At 30.8% G+C, this 20,781-nt stretch overlaps 3 protein-coding genes and 3 non-coding genes across 14 annotated transcripts in view; 5 read left to right on the top strand and 1 right to left on the bottom strand.

Annotated features, from left to right (window-relative positions):
• Positions 1 to 144: 144 nt before the first annotated feature.
• Positions 145 to 9,336, top strand: Hydr2_4 (abhydrolase domain-containing protein 2). Of its 9 annotated transcripts, XM_054227042.1 has the most exons (9): positions 158 to 303; positions 381 to 429; positions 504 to 849; positions 908 to 1,253; positions 6,708 to 6,877; positions 6,936 to 7,103; positions 7,175 to 7,361; positions 7,471 to 7,820; positions 8,291 to 9,336. In XM_054227042.1, exons 4-9 carry the CDS (start codon positions 961 to 963, stop codon positions 8,473 to 8,475), a joined length of 1,353 nt encoding a protein of 450 aa, XP_054083017.1. In that variant the 5' UTR covers positions 158 to 303; positions 381 to 429; positions 504 to 849; positions 908 to 960; the 3' UTR covers positions 8,476 to 9,336. The 9 variants fall into 9 exon arrangements, with proteins under 9 accessions (XP_011185712.1, XP_028897417.1, XP_028897416.1 ...); XM_029041584.2 differs by lacking the exon at positions 381 to 429 and having other exon boundaries at positions 147 to 303; positions 1,024 to 1,253; XM_029041583.2 differs by lacking the exon at positions 381 to 429 and having other exon boundaries at positions 147 to 303; positions 940 to 1,253.
• On the top strand, positions 8,024 to 8,105 carry Trnas-aga (transfer RNA serine (anticodon AGA)). The gene has a single exon. It is a non-coding gene; the product is annotated as a tRNA-Ser (tRNA).
• Positions 9,337 to 10,677: 1,341 nt separating the features above from the next.
• Positions 10,678 to 10,759, top strand: Trnas-aga (transfer RNA serine (anticodon AGA)). Its single transcript has one exon. It is a non-coding gene; the product is annotated as a tRNA-Ser (tRNA).
• Positions 10,760 to 11,350: 591 nt separating this feature from the next.
• Positions 11,351 to 11,432, top strand: Trnas-aga (transfer RNA serine (anticodon AGA)). Its single transcript has one exon. It is a non-coding gene; the product is annotated as a tRNA-Ser (tRNA).
• An 879-nt stretch (positions 11,433 to 12,311) lies between these two features.
• Positions 12,312 to 13,451, top strand: LOC105214154 (U-Kazal-Dg21.2-like). Its single transcript, XM_011187400.3, has 3 exons — positions 12,312 to 12,731; positions 12,794 to 12,970; positions 13,314 to 13,451. The coding sequence occupies exons 1-3, from the start codon at positions 12,500 to 12,502 to the stop codon at positions 13,349 to 13,351; spliced, it is 447 nt and encodes a 148-aa protein (XP_011185702.1). The 5' UTR covers positions 12,312 to 12,499; the 3' UTR covers positions 13,352 to 13,451.
• Positions 13,452 to 17,507: 4,056 nt separating this feature from the next.
• Positions 17,508 to 20,781, bottom strand: part of LOC105214210 (uncharacterized) — a 131,359-nt gene continuing 128,085 nt past the window's right edge. Inside the window, 1 exon segment of the mRNA XM_029041600.2 lies at positions 17,508 to 17,837. Coding sequence (XP_028897433.2) covers positions 17,767 to 17,837 — 71 coding nt within the window. The 3' untranslated portion in view covers positions 17,508 to 17,766.

The raw sequence follows: 20,781 nt of genomic DNA, 5'->3' as shown, positions 1-20,781 counted from the left end.
TGGTTGGGAACTGAACGCGAATTGTATTGTTAATTATAATTATGTGTAATATATGCCGATATTTAACCAGAATATAATATATGTGAAAATATACACTGCAATGCAACCCTGTCAAAATCCAGTCGTTCTCCAAAACCAATTGGAGTTGTATTATAAGTTTGAGAATCTTTGAGCGCTTCGGTTGTGAGCGGTTGTGAGTGAATTTTCCGGAAAAATAAAAGTACAAACAAATTAAAACATTTGGGTGTGCGAAATTTTCAAGTAGAAGTAATCAAAATTTGTGAGGCCGGTGGAATTTTAAATGTGAGTTTTATTCAAACTGCTATGAAGCATGTTTAAGTGAATATTCTGGAAACACATTCGTGTTTTTAACTAAATAGATAAAACGCCAGCGGGCATAAATAAAAACGAAGAAGAGACGAGTGACTTGTACGAGTATTTCCAAAAAATTCCATTGGCTTAAATTTTCATTGTTAATATCAAATGATGTCTTAAATTTTCAGTAGAGAAATGTAAAGCGGAACAGCAAAAAGTAACAAAAAACAATACAAATTAATTATATACAACAAAAAGAGTTAATTGTCAGTTGCAAAAAAAAAACCAAATCAACTAAATTGCGAGCAAAAATTTATCTATTTCACTCGATGATTGTGTGATATGCGAACAAAGAAAACTAGAAATATACAAAGACTCCAGAAAGCAAAGAATTGACGAAGAGAATAAAATAAACTAGAAGGAAAAGCGCCGGTTAATAGATTATTTACGCATGCAATTTCTTTGTGAAAGATTTAAAGATGCGCCAAAACCGATAATAATAGTTGAAATATCAAAATATAACAACAAACTGCAGTACGTCTTTATGAATTAAATTTAGTTTTATAAAATATTTAAATCTTATTCTTATTAGTAACAGTTGCTATTTTGTATAACATACTAAAGCTTCATACAAATTCTTCGTGCATGCTTCCGGAATTGTGGCTACGACTACATTTATTTCTTGATGACTTATTGAAATCCAAAAAGGAACTAATTCAAATTGTCACCGATTTTACATTTTTCTCCTTCGATCATCTGCACCTGATAAAACTCATAGCCAAAATGTCGACGGCATTCCTCACCGCCATAGCGGTCATTATGTGCATCCTGTTTCGAATACTAAACGTGAACAGCCAGCCATTGAAACCAAGCGTTTGGTGTTTGGATCAACAGTTTCTGGATTGTATTTATAAAATTGCACCAGTACTAAGAGAACCGTAAGTACAAACACATTTTTGAATTACGTATAACAAATTTGTTTTTGCACACTAACTATCATTCATTTCTAATGTGCCATTGCGAATATTAAATTAACTGGAAAAAGGAATTTTTTAAGATAACATTCATATTTTTTATTACACTCTATTGAACTTATTATGGAGATGGATTAAACAATTTGATTTTATGTACATATATATGTAATCACAGGCATACTATAAATCAATGCCATAAATAGCCTTTAAGTGTGTCAGCCATAAAAAAGTGATAGTCCTATTGGTCGGTTTAAATCTAACAGTGGAACTTTAAATATTTATTTTTTTAATAAAACCTATGTTTGTTTGTTTTTATTTTGAAAGAAATTGAACCTATAAACATTCAAACGATTGTGTTGCTAGCTTCCAATTGAAGCTAATACTATGAATCAACATTTATTGCTAACAGCTGGTCGCTGTGTGTTACCGTGTTTAGACACTTATGCATACATATAATTTTTTTATCGTATGTACAAACAGTTATAGGTTTTTATTTATTTATATATGTATGTTTTTTTATTCATATTGAAGTAATAATTTATAGATACTAAGGAAGTGTGGTACATGCTTGTAATTATAAGCATTAATTTTCACATCTTACTTATGCATAACACGTACTCTGCATGTAGATTTTCCAAATCCTGGCTGATATGTGCATATATTAGTTATCTTACTAGACACCTTTTATTATTTTATATCCTCTGTAGCATTATTATAGTGAAATAACTTTTGTTCTAATCGTGTCCAAAATAAATAAATTATCCAACACCTTTGCATCAAAGTTACTTGTTATGCTAATTTGAATTTGAGTCTTACCTGTAAAAGGTATATGAAAAACAGTATTGTCTTTAGTACCATATTCATATAAAAAAAATAAAATAATTTTATTCCGAATGTAAGTAAATACATATATCAAGCGGAAATAATAAAGACTTGCTGGGTTGATAAGCCAACTTTTGGTCAAAAGATCATTTCTTGTGGTAAATGTTGTTTATAATAAAAATATTTACATTTGTATTTTAATCTAGCTGTTTTGAAATATTGCTGTTATGTTTCAGCACATTTAGCATTAGTAGACGGAAGCAATAAAAATTTAGCGAATTTATTCTTTATATTAGCAATTCAATTACATATGCTATTTCAAACCTTCTATATTCCATATATTTTATTTGCCATAAATATATTATTGCTTACACAGCGTCAAATCGAATATTCTTATATAAAAATATTATCAAATCACATGCAATGATATTATAATAAACCGGATTAATGGCTCTCTGGAAACATATGTACATACTTGTATGGTTTGTATGCCAATAAAGCCGAGAAAGCATTCGCATGGGCAAATACAAAGTCATAGAGAACGTTGCTTGAATGCTCTTTTCAGCGCAAGCACTTTATATTCTATGTTTGTAAACAATTTCTGCATATACATACAACTCAGACACGGTGGCGTTAAACAATGTGATTGATTAGTAAAACAAACAAAACTATTTTAAACGTAGCACATTTTTGTTTTATTTTTACTGTTTATTGTAATAAGAGATTGTTGATCGCATGACTAAAATGTTTAAAACGATTTACATATGTATTTAAGCTTGTTTTCTTGTACATGACATAATATTTTAAATGCCGGCAAAACAAATCGCCAGTGGAATATGCATGAGCATGAGCTCATATACAGACATACATATGTAAGTTTCAATAGTTGTTACATATCCATATGTAAGCTCACACGTCCACTTAAATCAAACGAAAAGTTGATTTTATTTAATAACAAAAAATTGCGTAATACATGAATGTTTTGATAGCACTTGTAGCTTGTATTTGCAAACACCTACAAATGTTTTGGATTTTTTTTTGAAAACTCATCTATAATTGGTTTTCCAAGTATTTACATTTCTACTCTTATAGTTATGATTCGTGCTAGAGGAAGTAATTTCGGTTTTATTTTGAGGTTAATCAATGAACGCTTTAAAATCAAATCCCAGTTTATTGTTTACCTTCTGAGAGTCTTAAAGCGTTATAAGACGAAGTCAAATAAGTAAATTTTGTGTAAATTTTTTTACTGACACAACATTATTGAACTGCAAATAGGATGACTCATACAGATTCTTGCAAATTTCATCAATATCTGCATAATACCTATGTATGTAAGTAATTCAATTCAATAAAATTTTAGATGTTTATAAAAATGCGTATAAGAATAGTGCTCATTTTTCTACTTCAAAAATAGTAGTTGAACATTCAACGCAATTTAATTTGTATTTCATAACCATTTGCATGCACTTTCGTGACTCATTTAAATGTGTGGGTTTTTTTGTATACCTTCGGCTATTCTTTCTACTCCCCTACCTACGTCGTACTAAAATACATATTTACATATATAAAAATGTGTTTATGGAAGTATATTCTACATATTATGCAATAATTTTAAACGATAGTTAATTGTTTAAAAAACTAAAATATTTTGTATGCAATATATTTTTATGGATATTACTTTATGGCAAAGTAATTACCATAACCGCGGTACTCAGTTCAGAGTTTAACTTTCGTAACCGCGTATTACACACTGTTCGATTAGCTAATTTTATTATAAAATAAAATAACTATGACTGAACTCTAGACCTTATTTGAATACTTTTTTTGATGATTTCATGTTTTGTTGTACAAGTTAATATATACGAAAAATTTCCGGCCGGTTTCCGCAGCCAAAATACAACAAAAAATTTATATTTTTTATGTTGTGGTTTGATATTCTTGTTTTAATTTATTTATACACGTTTTAGATAGAATATTTTCAAACATCTTACTTTCTTTGTTTTTGGTTTTTTTTAAATAAATATTTCTTCTATTATTATTGCCAATCTTTGCGTTTTGTACTTTGGACTCTAGGTCTACTGTTTGTATGTATATTTCTGTAGCCGCAGACGTATGAATGCCCGTTTGTTTGTATCTCACACTCACCATTCGCGATTGTGCTAATAATTAGCAAGCGAAAGACATGGCTGCTGATAAGATATATGTACATACGGCTATCTATGTATTGTCAGTAGTCTCTTTACATCTAAAAGCACTATTAAATAAAGTGTATATATTTATTTATATACATTATCTATAAGTTGCCATAATTCCATAGAAAACCATTTCAATACTGAAGGCACAACTTATGATAGTAATAAACATTTGTCAATGTATTTGTAAATGGAAAATGCGTTGTTTACTAACATTTTCATTATTTCAAATAATTGCTAATTAACGATTTTGTACTAAAAAAATAATGATTATACGTTACATGCATTAGCAATATTTGAAATGACTTAATGGCTTGAAATTACTATAATTTTCATCTTAATGATGAAAAGAAGTATCAAGAATTACAACGCATATGCGTGTTTTCTTCTTAGCGGCGATAATAATAAGAATAAAATCGTTTTCGAAATTCATATTCGGCATGAAAGCATAATATCAACCCAGTTAAGTGTTTTACTAACTCCTTGCTCCGGCTCAAAATCCTACTCCGTTTTTAATCAGCTTTTCGTGATTTTAGCGATGAAATAATTTATTATTTCTCAAGCCACGTTTTAGAATACACGCTCACGAAAAGATAAGTTTGTTTGACTTTATGACTCTGTTTATTGCGTAATCTTAATTTTTTGTTGTTAGTTCCTATTGTAGGCTCGAAATTTAATCTATGTTAAATCTAGTATGCTATGATTTATTATAATATATGTATATATAGTATGTATATGTCTAGGAATTTGTGTGTAAATATGTATTTAACTTTATTTTGTGGTAATTTTCCAATAAGTTTCGGCAGTTAATATGTAAATACTTAGCTTTTAGCATCTATGAGCATAGAATCTTTCAAAATCATTTGAAATTCGTGTAGTTTTCGAACAACTTCTCGTTGTATAGGCCACAGACTAAGCATAACCTCCGTAATAATAACAACAACAACCACTTCCATTGCATTACAATATTTCACTAATGGCAATGAAAGAAGAGAGCCGAACGCCTTTACAAGCATCCTTTGCCGGTTGAGTAGTAGTGATGCAACTTGAAAATGCAAGCTCTCAACAACAAGGATAAAAACACATACGACACAAATTATATAATACAATGCCATGACACTTAAGTATATTACAAAAAGTTCAAGTTCAACGCTGCCGCCAAATTGTGAGTGTTTCGTTTTAATGCAACGAGCACAAGGGACTCAATCAAGCAAAAACAAAATGAATGCATGAAGTTTTAATGACATAATTCTACAGCAATAAGATATAATTTAAACGTTAAGGTCGCAAAGGAAGTAGGCGAGTGGCAAAAACAATGATAATAATTCTAGAAATGCATTAAAATAAAAATTTATATGTGCATATATGAAGTCATATGTGCAATATACAGAACTAAAATATTACACATTATGTTAATTGAATGAAACAAGCTCCAAAATCTGTGTGTAGCTTATTGCTTCGTGTTAAATGTTGTGTGACGTGCTTACGACCTTCGAATACACGATGATCTCTAGGGCATACCCACGCAGAACAAACAATTTCAACTTCAAGTATTTCTATTGAAATTTGTCCAAAGAATATTTTAATACTGTGATTATATTTTACTTAGAAAAGCATTATCTACAATTGAAACTAAAAATAATCGTGCTTTTAATGAACCAAGCACATGTCTGCACAAATATTCAACACATGTTGATTGTTGTCCCCCTTTTCGACATAGATCAACGCTTGCACTAGCTTGTATGTAGCCGGAAAACAATTTGCCAGAGCGGTATCCCAAACACATCAGCCCGCAAATGCACTACATATGTATGTACATGTGTACTCGTTAGTAGTAAGTATAGTACAAATGAAAATGACCGTAAATTGAATAAATTTATGGAGGTCATGCCTTTAGTCGGTAAATGCAACGTGATTCGGCTGACGCATAAAGGCAGAGGCAGCCGGCAATTTGAATATCACGTTTGAGTCACTGATTATACTAGTTCAAAATATAATATAAATGTATTTTTTCTAATATTTACGCTTTATCCCGTTTTACTTTCACCAAAAAATGGGATTTCTCTAATATTTCGGTATAAAAAAGGGATATATTTGCAAAATCTCTCTCTTTCCTCTCTAGTGCTCTAGAATCGATTTAATAAATTAAGCATGAGCTATTGAAAATTTTTAATAACTATCATGAGAATATTTCCCATGAAAAAGTTGTCGTAAAAGTCAACCATAACCTATAAATTAAATTGGTGAACTTTGAGCGACATGTGGCCCATAAAACATTTAATACCACGCTTTGTAGCCAACAACTAATGTACCACACAAATCAAATTATACCTCTCTTGCAATTATTTTTGAAAACACCTGTTCACATAGGGAATAACCACCATTTTCTTTGTTTATTTTACAGTTATGTTCCCACGCGTCTATGGGGCTTTAGTGGTCACGTACAAACGGTGCTGCATAGCATAGTAGGCCGCGTGAAATGTCCTTGGCCATTGGGCGAACGTGTATATCTGCTGCTACAGGATGGCTCCACACTCACCTATGACCTCTATCAACCGATAAATGAGGCTGAGGGTAAACACCGAATACTTCAAGAAATATCAAAATCTTTAAAACATTTTGTTATTTGCAGATGATATCACCATTGCTATTTGTCCAGGTATTGGCAATACATCGGAGAGTGTGTATATACGCACATTCGTGCACTACTCACAAATGCATGGCTACCGTTGTGCCGTACTCAATCACATCGGTGCGCTGAATAGTGTGCAGGTGACATCAACGCGCATCTTCAGTTATGGTAGGTTCAAGAAATCGGTTATTTTATATAAATTCAACTATATATTTGCATTATTTTCACTTTCCAACAAGGTCACACGGATGACTTTTCCGACATGGTTAACAATTTACACAAGAAATATCCAAATAGCCGCATTGTGGCGGTCGGTTTCAGTTTAGGTGGCAATCTGGTGACTAAATATATGGGGGAATCGGCGAAGTCCAAACCGCACACCATACTCGGTGGCATATCGATTTGTCAGGGCTACAACGCAGAGGAGTAAGTACAACACATATGCGCGACAGCATAGCGGGCTGCCTGCCTGCATGTCAATTGTTTCATGGAATTTTAGAATTAATACTAATACATTGCCGCATTTCATTTGCAGAGGTACAAAGTGGCTTTTGAATTGGCAAAATTTCCGCCGTTTCTATCTGTATGTGATGACGGAGAATGTGAAAAGTATCATACTCAAGCATCGTCATGTGTTGCTGTCGGATGAGGTGAAGGCACGTCACAATCTAAACGAACGCGAGATTATCGCTGCCGCTACACTGCCAGAATTAGATGAGGCCTATACACGACGTGTGCACAATTTCTCCACCACACAGGAGCTATATAAGTGGAGCTCATCACTACACTTTTTGGACAATATCGACAAGCCGATGATTTTCATTAATGCCAAAGATGATCCATTGGTGCCAGAGGAGCTGCTGCCACCCATTAAAGAATTTGCATGTGAGTGCTTCTATTTAAATTAAATTTATAACAATTATAAGCTTGAAAGATAAATCTATTTAGTGTTAATGGAATCCACAATAATTGGTTTATTGTTTATCTTTTGTGCTATATGAGACACCCTGTTTGTGTCGTATTGTATTTATTGCCCGCACAAGCTTTGGCTAGGTTTGTGTAACTGTTTGGGTAAATTCTAGGAAAAAGCAGTCGTGGCCGAGCGGTTAAGGCGTCTGACTAGAAATCAGATTCCCTCTGGGAGCGTAGGTTCGAATCCTACCGACTGCGAAGTTCTATGTTTTTTTATTTTTTTAAATAAAATATTTTTTTTTTTTAGTTTTAAAATAAAATTTTTTTTTTTTTATTTTTTAAATAAAATATTATTTTTTTTTTATTATTTTAATAAAATATAATTTTTTTTATTTTTTAATTAAATATTTAAACTTAAATTTAATATAAAATATTTTTTTCAGCATCCCGCCCCAATGTGGCATACATTGAATTGGCTCACGGTGGTCACTTGGGTTTCTATGAAGGCGGTTTGATTTACCCCAACCCCGTTACATGGCTGGACCGCACTGTGGTGGCCATGGTTGGCTCCATAGTCATGCTGCATATGGATGCTGTAGCTGGTGCACAAAAAGTTGGCTATGAATAGGTGAAACAACTGATTTCACGCACTCGCAAAAAATAAATGGAAATTGCACTTAAATAATAAGTATATAATGCGAATGAGGAATGACAACACAGTACAACTAAGTTCTCTCTCTAAGCATATGTACACGTATGTATGTAGAAGAAAAATGCACAAACCATGGACATTTCCTTTGATAAATTTTGTAAAATTGAAATGTTTAATTTTGTTGAATTTTTAATTCGTATTTGTTCACACAAACATCAATTTAAATTCACAAAAAAAAAAGAAAAATAATAAAACAATACAATGTTCTCTGCATTTGTTGTTTTTTTATAATTGTGCATAATGAATTGAAGACAACTCAAATGTATAATGAAGCTACACAAAGGCTTTGTGCGAAAATTCCATTTTTCTCCTAAATGTATTTTTAGGTAAAATTAAGTCTGCATTTGCCACGCACTTATTTATGTATTTTTATATGTGTGAAACAAAAAATGATGATTACAGATGTATACGTAATCTGCTTTATGTTGATTGACCATTTAGCTTTAGAATTTTTCACTTTTACTTTTAAAGTAATTGTTATGGCTTTTTAACTATTTATTCTGTATTTATAGCTAAGCATTTAATGAGCGTTTTGTACAATGTATAACAATGTATAACAATTTTTTTAAATGCTTAAAATTAATTTTTTTGAAAAATATTTTATTTAAAATTAACTTTGGTAGAAAACCTATAGTCTAATTGTTTCAACGAAGACAGCAAAAATGACTCAATTAAAAAAAATAAAATTTTGTTTTTAAATAAAAATTTAACTCCTGACGTAAAACAGTATACAGTTAGTCCATTTGCTTTCAGCTGCATTTCACAATAAGAGTTATACGTTTATTATAGTCTCTAAATAGTAATTTCGCCAAGAAAGGCTACAAAACTGTGGTGAAAAGTGTGGACTTTTTTGAAAGAACTTTCTTATGAAAATTTGCAGATGAAATTTGTACTTAAGTTCTTTTATAAAATGATTGTGATGAAAATTAAAAGAAGCTTTTTTTTAATTTAAACGTATGTTAATATTTTTAGTTATAATCTAATATTTAAGTTTACACTTTATAAAAAATACTTTGTCACAAAAACTCTTGCAGAAACAGTATATTATATAACTACATGCCAGCTTGCACACATTTAACCAAAAAACTCAATATTAGCAGTCATTTATTGTAAACAGCAGCGTAAGAAACCCCAACAATAAACGTAACAAGGTATTTTGCAAAGGCCTTATTTTGATAAGTAGTATAAACTTGTTCTTTTTGAAATGACATTTTTTAGATTTTTAGACACATTGTGATTTTATTGTTCTATTTTTTATTAAGGTAAAACAAACTTATAAATATATGTATGTCTATTTTAGTAACATCAAAAATATATAAAAAAAATAATTAAAAAAAATTTAATACTGAAAAACAATTTAATACAGATGACAACTAACGCTGCAGCGCTTAATGATAAATATTGAAAATAAAATATTGGCCTTGAACTCAAACTATAGTCACAGAGTGTAGCATAGCGACAATAGTTAACTTTTCCACCGGTTCATAGCTAAGAAAATGTTCACCTTTAAATGCCGTATTAAACTAGTACTTTGATAAATGTCTTGTTATATTGCTTATGATAAATGAAAGTATTCATAAAAATTTGATAAGCAAGAAAAAAGAGATAATAACCTCAAAAGTTGCTTATAAAAGTATTGTAGTAGTTTAAATTACAAATGTTTGTGTATGTATTTCGACAAAAATATAAAAAATAAAGTTAAAAAAAAATTAAATAAATATATATAAAGAAAATTGTGAAGAAACTTACAAATAATACTTTGTTTTTTGTTCTAACGTGCTGATAATTGATATCTCAGCATTTTGCTAATATTATTACTAATGCCTGGTTGCGAAACATTCAATATCTGTATGGCATTAATAGAATCTGATGGTTCCCAAGATTGATACAATTAAATTTAATGAACCCAAAACCTAAGTGAGGAGAGTTTAAATACCGTAGAGTAATGAAAGAGATTTTCAATGTATGTAGACAATAAAAAAATAACTATCAAGAGATTAATGCTACGAAAATGGTTAATAACCTTTTTAATTTGTCTAAAATCATGTATAAATCTACAAATGGACAGTCAAAATTGTACAACGCTTAAATAACACAATGGAGAGTTTAGTGTGGCATGCAGTCGTGGCCGAGCGGTTAAGGCGTCTGACTAGAAATCAGATTCCCTCTGGGAGCGTAGGTTCGAATCCTACCGACTGCGCAGAAACGCGTAATTTTTTTTTTATTTTTTTCCACAGAATAGAAAAAGCTTTGAGATGCATGAAAATATTAAAAAAATACAAAAAAATAATAAGCACGTGATGTTGGATATGAAGACGCCATAATTTATTATGAGTATCATTTTTGCTGTTGCCTGGAGCGTTGTAATAAGATGACTTTAGGTCATGGCCATCTCATTGATATACCCTCTATTGGAGGTGGTACACTAATATGAATTTCTGACGCTCGAATTCTATCGAGAATATTATCTATAAATCCTTAATTTTTAACTTGTTCGAAATATACAGTTGAACTTCCATAACACGAACTCTTGATTTGGCAATAGAAGTGAAATTTCAAAGAAATATTCTTCCGTATCGCGGAAGTCTTTCTAATTCGAAGTGTTTTTGTCGATTATGGTGATTCGAGTTAGAGAAGTTCAACTGTACTTACAAAGATATAACACGGAAATTCGGTAGGGTAGTCTATATGTTAAAGGGTACGAGAAAGCTGATTATCGAACCAACCCTATAATTTATGAAAATGCATGTCATCGCAGTTTTGTGGCTCATTACGCACCATTATGTAGCATGCAGTCGTGGCCGAGCGGTTAAGGCGTCTGACTAGAAATCAGATTCCCTCTGGGAGCGTAGGTTCGAATCCTACCGACTGCGCAGCAACCGAGCAAATTTTTTATATTTTTTTCCAACAGATGAAATTTGTTTTTTTATGATAAGTTACTAAAATAATCGCCAATTAGAAGATAATGAAAAGTAACATTTCGCAGTTTTCGGAATGGTCAAAGTAAAGAGGCTGAAGGCGGCACGTATAGGTGAAACATGCTAATCATCTAAGGTAGAAAACCGTGTTCTCGTATGAAAATGGGTTTGTAGTTTGGTGGCGCCATCTGGCGGTAAGCTATTGAGTATCTGAATGTATATAGAGTTCACACACAGATGGCACGAAAAAATTTAATAACGGTCACCCTAATTCACAAGAAAAGTCGACCTCTTCAGCAGCATATCGAAAAATTAATTTTATGTTGTTACAACAACAATAATATCACTACTAAAAACCTCTCATTTTGTTCTCATTTCTTCTATTTTTTATTATGCTGATGTTTTGCCCATAGACACTCTTCGTCACAAAGCCGCGCAATCCCTGCAAGTAAGGTAAACTATGGATCTTGTCTGGTATAACGGTTTACTAGATGAACTTTCGACGACAAGGACGAGGTTAGGATATTAAATCAAGCCTATTGAGGATATAACCTGACAAAATTTTAAGTATTTAACCTCAATTCCATAAAAACTGCATTTATTTCTTGTTTCGATAACGTTCGACCATGTAATAGGCTATTAAACGCTGTTATCAGCTTGTAGACCGATGACCTGGAAAATTTTAATTGCATTTAATTTTGAAAATAAAGCTGTATACACGTATTTGTAATGATTTCGGCTTATCAAAAAGTGACTAACTACTTCACTACTGACCGGCTGCGTTCCGCATCAACTTCAGTGCCAAGGTTAGGCATACACTCGGCGTAACCGATAAGACTGCGTTGGATGCCTGAATTGCTAAACAAATATGGAATGCATTACCGTTAAAATCATGCTTAACAACAGTAAATTGTTTTGATAAAAATGCGTCTGTCTGTAAACTCGATTTTGTATAAAACACCGCTATAATCTGTTCGAAATCACAGTTGAAACGTTATACAGTTACGAAACAAAGCATAAATATGAAATTCGCTTTAACGGTATTATTTATGATCGTGCTATCTTCGGTCAAAAGCGAACAAGCGAATATTAGCGAGCGCTGCACGAATGCTTGCCCGAAACATTTGGATCCTGTTTGTGCAGTTGCCGGTGAGGAAAGTGGTTCTGACAAGGGTGCAGTAGGTGAAGGCGTCGTATACCGTTACTTCCATAACGACTGCTTACGGCGTTATGCGAGTTGCAGCACTGGCACGGGTGAGAGTCTCTTTCTTGATTGCTTTCTCTGTTTTTGCAATATTTTATTACCTCTATTCTAGTTTGGCGCATCACATCTCTGTCGTTTTGTCTCCAACATGTCGATCCCTTGGTGCGTGAACAGTGTCTACGCCCTTGTCCTTTCATTTATGAGCCAATCTGTGCTTCCAACGGCAAGAGTAAGGAGATTTTCGGCAATAGCTGCGTTCTGGAAGTGGAGAATTGTCTCGCAGTTGATGGTGAGTAATTTTGATAAAGTGAGAGAGATAGATAGAGAAGAGAGAGGGAGAGAGAGAAAGAGATAAATAAAGAGAAAGAGAGAGATAGAGAAGAGAGAGGGAGAGAGAGAAGGAGATAAATAAAGAGAAAGAGAGAGATAGAGATATAGAGAATGACAGAGCGAGAGAGAGAGAGGGAGTACCGAAGTTTTAACTAAATAGGAAGTTTCTAACAAATTTTCATTCAATATTCGGTGATTAAAAAAAAGTTTTGAAAAAAAAATTGGAAATTCCGATTTTTTTGTGGTATTTTTTAATCAATAAATTCAATTAAATATTTTTTTTTTTTATTTTTCTTCCACAGCTTGGACTTTAACAGCGGACAGCGAGTGTGGCTTGTAACTGCAAAAATATACTTACTATATAAATAAAATATATCCAAGTGATTACCAAATTTCTACTTGAAATAATTACCATTAAACTTCCGTTAAATAAAACTGATTTCACATAAAAATTCACAATTTTTTTTTATTATTATTTTATTCTCATTTCCTGTTTAAGGTTTCAGAAATTATACAAAAACATTATCTAATATTTATTGTTACAGTTACTTTTGTTTTTTCTGCTTTGTTTACAATATTTCTAATTTCTTTTCCGCTAATACATAGTCTCAGTTTACACACTTTACTATAGTCATCGTTTTTTGTGCATTATATACTATATTTAATTTTAATTACATTATTATTTACTGTTATTAATTGTTGTTTACCTTCCTTTATACTTTTTATAATTTATGACAATATTTACAGCATATCCAATACACAATACAAATTCATTACTTTTTAGTTAGGATGACATTAAATACTTAATTAGTTTTTGTTAAATTCTTAAAATTTGCTTAAATATAATTTTTCCAACAATTACAACTAGTTTTTTATTTATTTTTTAACTACAGTTACTGCCAACTTATTATAAACACTTCTCTAATAGCTTGAGTCTAATTTTTATTTATTTTTTTTTTATATTTTTCGAACCTGTAACTCTTTTTATGTATTGACTAATTATTTTTTATGTGTTTTCTTAAATTTATTTATAAATAATCCAAGTGTTTTGAGCATAGTTGTGGCTTTTTGTATGGTTATTATCTACCATTTTGTAAGCTCCTAAAAATAATTATTTAAATAGTTGTTATTTCACAATTTTATTTACATATGTCAGAGTTTATTGGTTTTGAGTTAAAAAGTAAAAGCTCAAAGAAAAAATATTATCAAAAATTTATTAAAAAAAAAATATATAAAACAGTTTCTATAATAAAAAAATTATATTAAAAATTAAATAAAGTAAACTAAAAAATAAAAATTAAATAAATTAACTCAAAAATAATTATATAAAATATAAAAATGAAAAAAATTAAATTAAAAAACATTATAATTAATAAAATATTAAAAAAAAAATTTTTACTAAAAAATAAAATTAAAAATTAATATAAAAAAAATTGTTGAAAATATATTTAAAAAAATTAAAATTAAAAATGTATACTAAAAAACTTAAAAAATAAAAAAGAGTCAAAAAAATTATTAAATAAATCATTTATGCAAAACTTATTGACAAAAAAAATAAAAAAAAAAATGTTGAAAATATATTTAAAAAAATAAAACTGTATACTAAAAAACTAAAATAATAAAAAAGTATAAAAAATATTAAAGAAAACATTTTTTCCAAAAAAAATATTGACTAAAACAATAAAATAAAAATATTTAAAATTAATATTTAAAAAAAAAATATTTAAAATATATTAACAAATTAAAAATGTATACTAAAAAGAATAAATAATAAAAAGGAATACAAAAAATTAATTAAATAAAATAATTTTCAAAAAAATGTTTTGACTAAGGAATAAAAAAATATTATATTTAAAATAGGTTTAACAAAAACTAAAAATAAAAAAGTATAAAAAAATAAATAAAATATTTTTAATAAAATTTATTTAAAATAAAAAAAAATTCATAAAAAATTAAAATTTAGAAAACACAAAAAAAATTATTTTAAAAAAATCTTAAAATATGGTGGAATAAAATATTAAAAAAAATTTTTTTGACTTAAAAAATAAAAAAATTAAAAATATGTATTTAAATTAACAAAAAAAAATAAATAAAAACTATAAAAAATTACTAAAATATAATTAAATAAAGTACAGTTGAACTTCCATAACTCGAACTGATTACCTTCTGTAACTCGGAAGTCTCTCTAACTCGAAGTTTTTTTGTGGATTATGGTGATTCAAGTTATAGTTCCACTGTATTTAAATAAAAAAAAATGGAATACGAAAATAAAAAAATATTTTCCAAAAATTTTTAATATTTAAATTTAAGAAATAATTTTAAATATATTTTTCAAAGACATTTTTGAAAAAAAAAAAAAATTAATGTAAAATATTAAAAAAAAATGTTTGAATATTAAATAAATAGTTTTAGTGTAGCTCTTTCTTACTTAAAAATTTAATAATAAAAAAATAATTAAATACATTTTTTTTTTGAATTCTTAAAATATAGTGGAATAAAATATTTTTCAAAAATTTTTTGACCAAAAAATTAAAAAATGTGTATTAAAAATGTGTATTTAAATAACAAAAAATTAATAAATAAAAAAAATCTTAAAATATAATTAAATAAAATATTAAAAAAAAAACAATCGAATTTAAAGATTAAAAAAAAAATTAAAGTAAAGTAATAAAAAAGTGTATTCAATAGTAAATAAATCGTTTTAAGCAGCTTTCGTTTTATAATAATTAATAATATGTACATTTTTACACTGAAATATAAATTTATAATAATTTTTATTAAAAAAAATGTTGTATTTTCCACATAAATATTAGCTTATATTTTACACAAACGATTTGTGCTTAAATAAACATTATTGCAGCATTAACATCAGTTTACAAAATTTAATAAAATATACTTTAAACTATATCGCATTTATATTCAACATTCAATATTACTATTTTTACAGTTATATATTTATAAGTATTGTTTTTTACAGTTTCAACTACAAAGTTGCTGCAGAATAATTAATATTTACTTATTCATATATGTAACTATATACAGCGCATTCTAATACAAGTCGTGGTTCTATGTATAGATACATATGTATATCTACTAATACACCAACAGGCATTAGCGCATGCCAACAAATATTACATTAAACCATGCATGAGTAAATAAATGACAATTAAAAAATCTCTACACAAATCAAACGCCATAAATCATTCATTTATTGAGTGTATAAAATATTTACTTGCAAGTGTAATGTGTAAGGTAAATAAAAAACGCAGCCTACAGTCGACTGCATAAATATGTAAACAAAAGTCAGTCGTGTGTAAAAATGCAATCACACACACACAGACATACATATACTTACATACAAACATGCAACTCTGTAATGTTAGGCTATGCGCCATTGGCATTATTAAATCTTAAATTTTATGTTTATTGTACAACAAAATGTTTGTATGCTATTATTATTTTTTTTATCACATTCAAAATAACAAATACAAATACACCGTTATTGTACATTATTAATATTAATTTACAAGCATTGTATCTTCTTATCTTTAAACATTATTTACTTCGCAGCTAATTGAGTTTCACAATGCATTTGTACAAATTTACAAACAGTTGAGTGAACACAATAATAAATGAAATGGATGAAAATTCAATTAAATTCAATTTGGGAGTTGCCACCATGCTTTGAATTCAAATGTTTCTATTGTAAATGTAAATTCATACATATATCATCACATCTCTCTTTAATATATTACAATACCCGATACGACAATTTCCAGATGATGTAAAGGGACACTATATATAGAATACACAAGTCTTCATACCATTCTTCCAACTATATGACATAATTTTTCTAGTACGATTGGTCTTTTGATTCAAAAGAGAACTCCATCACGGCGATAACTCTCCAGCGTCCATTCTTTTGAAGTCTGAGAACAGTGAAAGGTACAAACTGGATAGCTACGAACTTTTCAGCTTGCTCGGTACAATCTGAACGTCACCGACTATAATTTCGCTTATCTAATAATTATTTTTCAAGAATATCCCTTTGATAAAGCTTTCGAGAACTGGCTTAAATTTGTGAAACAATGTTGTGAATATTTCTGCGAAGAAAATGCATTAAAGGTTTCTTAAATTTTTCCTCTTCCTTCTCACATTACTTTCAATATCTTAAATGATATTGCAGGCTTCCGCTACTTTTACTTTCTATCTATCATGAAAGCTCTACCACCTCGCTCCGAAAGCGCATATTATTTTTCGACAATTACTATCTTAATGCTGTACATATGTACAAAGAATGTCCAATCCACTCTGAATTCCAGCAGTTTCAAATTGAAGTTAGTTATTTGTTCCTAGTTGAAATGAGCTTTTCGACATGAAAGCTTTACAAACTCGCTTCCAAAGCTCATACTAGTTTACAATTTAAGTTAGTTATTTGTGCGTTCCTAGTTGAAATGAACTTTTCGACATGAAAGCTTTACAAACTCGCTTCCAAAGCTCATACTAGTTTACAATTAAAGTTAGTTATTTGTGTGTTTCTAGTTGAAATGAGCTTTTCGGCATGAAAGCTTTGTGAACTCGCTACGAAAGCTCACACCAGTTTACAGTTTGATTTAGTTATTTGTGCGTTTCTAGTTGAAATGAGCTTTTCGGCATGAAAGCTTTGTGAACTCGCTACTAAAGCTTACTCGATTTTGAACTTTCCTATTTTTTGTATTTACAATTATATTTACTTTGGATGCGTTCCTGCTGGTCTTAATTGAGATCATACATAAGCTTTTCGGCATTATTCGGTTCCTCGCAATCGAATGAGGCCATCATTAGTTCTGAAAATAGACAAATAAAAGTAAAATAATTAAATTTCATTATACTCTATAAAATTAAGAATTCATGAATCATAAATGCAACTGAAATTATGCATAATAAAGCTACAAAGTGTAAGCTTTCATACAAAGTTATTAAATTCTTAGAAATCTCGAACAAAAGTGGCTTACTTTTGCAGAGCTTTAATTCAAAAGTTTCATTTGTTTCTTTAGAATTGTTTAACAAGGTCAAATGCCTGCTGTTTAGTACATAAATTTTATAACTCCCAAACCACTTTCGGTTGAATATGTTGAATAAGCTAAACTAATGTCCACGCACCATTTTGTTTTCGCTTTGAATGATGGCGCGTGCAGGAATCCTTTCATTCGCTTACAGAGATTTTCAATGCGCGCTCCGAACACACAATACACGCAGCAACTTGTAGTGAGCGTTGCCATTGTTCTGCTGGTAAATAAGCTGGAATTTCAGTATCTATTGATAAAATGTCATAAATGTCGTCCAGCATTGACACAAAAACACACAACCAAATAGCTGTACATCAAATTGAGACACTTCACCGGAACGAGCCACCCACCAGAGCTGGCTCCTCGCCTCATCTACTCTTTCATCAGAGCAGTAGTTGCTGCGTTCAGCGCTCGCTCTGGTTGTCCTTGGCAGCCAGTTTGTGTGTGTCTAGGTGTGTGTGTGGACCAAAGTAGCTCTAGGTTACAATGTATAATGGCTGACATTTTCGTCTGAAATTCCTTGTTATTTACTTAGACTATTTCTTTATGGACTGCTTTATTTTCATTTCGTTACTTTCGGACATTTGTCTTGGCGTGTGACGAAATCGTCGCTTTTTCGACAGATTGTATGGGTGTGGGTGTGGGTGCTGCCACTTGTTCACAAAGTCTAACGTTTTTGTACATGCTCATAAGTACCGTTAAGCACATATAAACGGAAATGTTTAAAATGCATTAAATGCTTGAGTGCTTTCGGGGAAATTGAAGACTCTTCTCAATGTTGTAAGTAAAGCTTAATCGAAGGACAAATATTGCATGCCATCGATTTGCGGACATTTAAGAATATTTGCCATTGTGTGGAGTATCACACTTACGTATGCATATACACCTAGGTACTTACGTACTTACATAATCAAAAAGTTATATACATACATACTTATATAGTATCTAGATGCTTATAAGCATCATGCAATTTCACCGAACATTTCCAATATGTTTTAGTTATGATTGAAATTGTATAACTTATCACGCTGCATGTGTAACATTTCTTCGAAATTTCTATTTCGTGGCCCCGGCGATTTTCCTCGAAAATCTCACACACAGCTAAACCTTTTCATAAGCACTTAACGTGCAATCGCAATTGCATGACTGTGAGTTATTTTCAATTTCCGTTTGCACGTACCTTTCAAATGAATCATTAGCGCTTTGCGCACGCACCGCCATTTGCGGGTAATAAGCAGCGTGGAGAGGGGCTTAAAGATGGTTGGCGTTGCTCACTTGCAGTATAATAAATGACAATGGCAATTTCGGTGTAGATAGTGTTACTTTTGCCTTAAATATGGTATATATAATTTAAGGGAAGGGTTTGGCGGAAGCTATAGAAGCGGTTGAGAATTTCAGGTTTAAATTCAACTCCGAATGAAATAACTTAGTACTAGATTTAATATAAATATTGCATTTACTTATAGGCGAAGACTGCAAGGTATTGCAGATATTTAAGAAATAGTGAGGGTAATCGATAGCTAATCTTGTGTTGGTAACCCGAACCGAGTAATATTATAAAATATTAAAGAAATTATTTTTGGAGAATCTGATGTCCAAGTGCCTGCTGTATCCTAATAACCGTTTGAGTTTTGGTCGGAGTTTTTATTATTTCTCAGGCATATATATATTAAGGGGTTTTTAATAGGTCGCTATAAAAGTAGTCCGATAGGGATAGCAAAACGTCATTTTCCCGCTCTTTTGACATTTCTCTTCAATAAGATTTGCCATTTCATCATGGAAAGATATACGATCTAACAAAAAGTCGAAATTATTAAAACTTACTACCGAAATTCCTTGTCAGTGGCTTCAACTTTAAGAGCGCTACGTCCAATTTATGATTGTCATAATCGTACTCTCAGATCAACAATTGAGCGTCTAGTGGATACCTTTGAAAACACAGACACAGTACAAAATGTTCCCGTGTCAATGAGACAAAGAAGTGCCCGTAGTGTCGAGAATATTGCAGCCGCTAGCGCATCAATTGTGCAAGACCCAAAGCAGTCTCTCACACGTCGTTCACACGGCATCTCTGTGACTTCGTTGTGACGAATTTTGCGAAAAGATCTTGTCCTACATTCTTACAAAATCAAACTGACGCAAGAACTGAAGCCGCTTGACCACCAGAATCGTCGTATATTTGAGAATTGGGCTGAGCAACAACTAGAAAATGATCTGGATTTTAATCGAAAAATCATCTTCAGCGATGAAGCTCATTTCTGGCTTCGTCATGAGTCACCATTGCATCCCGAAAAAATTATGGTTTGGAGCGGTTTATGGGTCGGCGGCGTCAATGGGTCGCACTTCTTCCGTGATGATCAAGACCGGCACGTTACTGTGAATGAGAATCGCTACCCCTCAATGATAACCGAATATTTTTGACCCGAGTTGGATGATATGGATTTGGCCAATATGTGGTTCCAATTGAAACGGGTGCCACAAGCCACACAGCGAATGTCACAATCGATTTATTGAAAACCAAATTTGGTGAACGGGTTATCTCACCAAATGGCTCAGTCAATTGGCCGCCTTGGTCGTGCGATTTGATGCCGTTAGACTATTTTCCGTGGGGCTACCAACGATTGATGAACTTCGATCGAATATCGAACGTGAAACTGCAACAGTATCGGCCGATTTATGCTTATAAATCGTCGAAAATTGGATTCAGCGTCGGGACCTCATA

The sequence above is a fragment of the Zeugodacus cucurbitae genome, chromosome 3 (genome assembly GCF_028554725.1).
Source record: "Zeugodacus cucurbitae isolate PBARC_wt_2022May chromosome 3, idZeuCucr1.2, whole genome shotgun sequence".
Taxonomy (NCBI): Eukaryota; Metazoa; Arthropoda; class Insecta; order Diptera; family Tephritidae; genus Zeugodacus; species Zeugodacus cucurbitae.
Note: the sequence above shows the minus strand (reverse complement) of the source record. Positions and strands in the feature narration are given on the sequence as shown.

Excerpts from the sequence above, each read along its gene's own strand:
- Hydr2_4 (XM_011187410.3), top strand. The coding sequence starts at position 961 with ATGCTTCCGGAATTGTGGCTACGACTACATTTATTTCTTGATGACTTA. Across the intron at positions 1,254-6,707 it reads GCACCAGTACTAAGAGAACC|TTATGTTCCCACGCGTCTAT; the intron begins GTAAGTACAAAC and ends TTTATTTTACAG. Across the intron at positions 7,362-7,470 it reads CAGGGCTACAACGCAGAGGA|AGGTACAAAGTGGCTTTTGA; the intron begins GTAAGTACAACA and ends TTTCATTTGCAG.
- LOC105214154 (XM_011187400.3), top strand. The coding sequence starts at position 12,500 with ATGAAATTCGCTTTAACGGTATTATTTATGATCGTGCTATCTTCGGTC. Across the intron at positions 12,732-12,793 it reads GAGTTGCAGCACTGGCACGG|TTTGGCGCATCACATCTCTG; the intron begins GTGAGAGTCTCT and ends CCTCTATTCTAG. Across the intron at positions 12,971-13,313 it reads GAATTGTCTCGCAGTTGATG|CTTGGACTTTAACAGCGGAC; the intron begins GTGAGTAATTTT and ends TTTCTTCCACAG.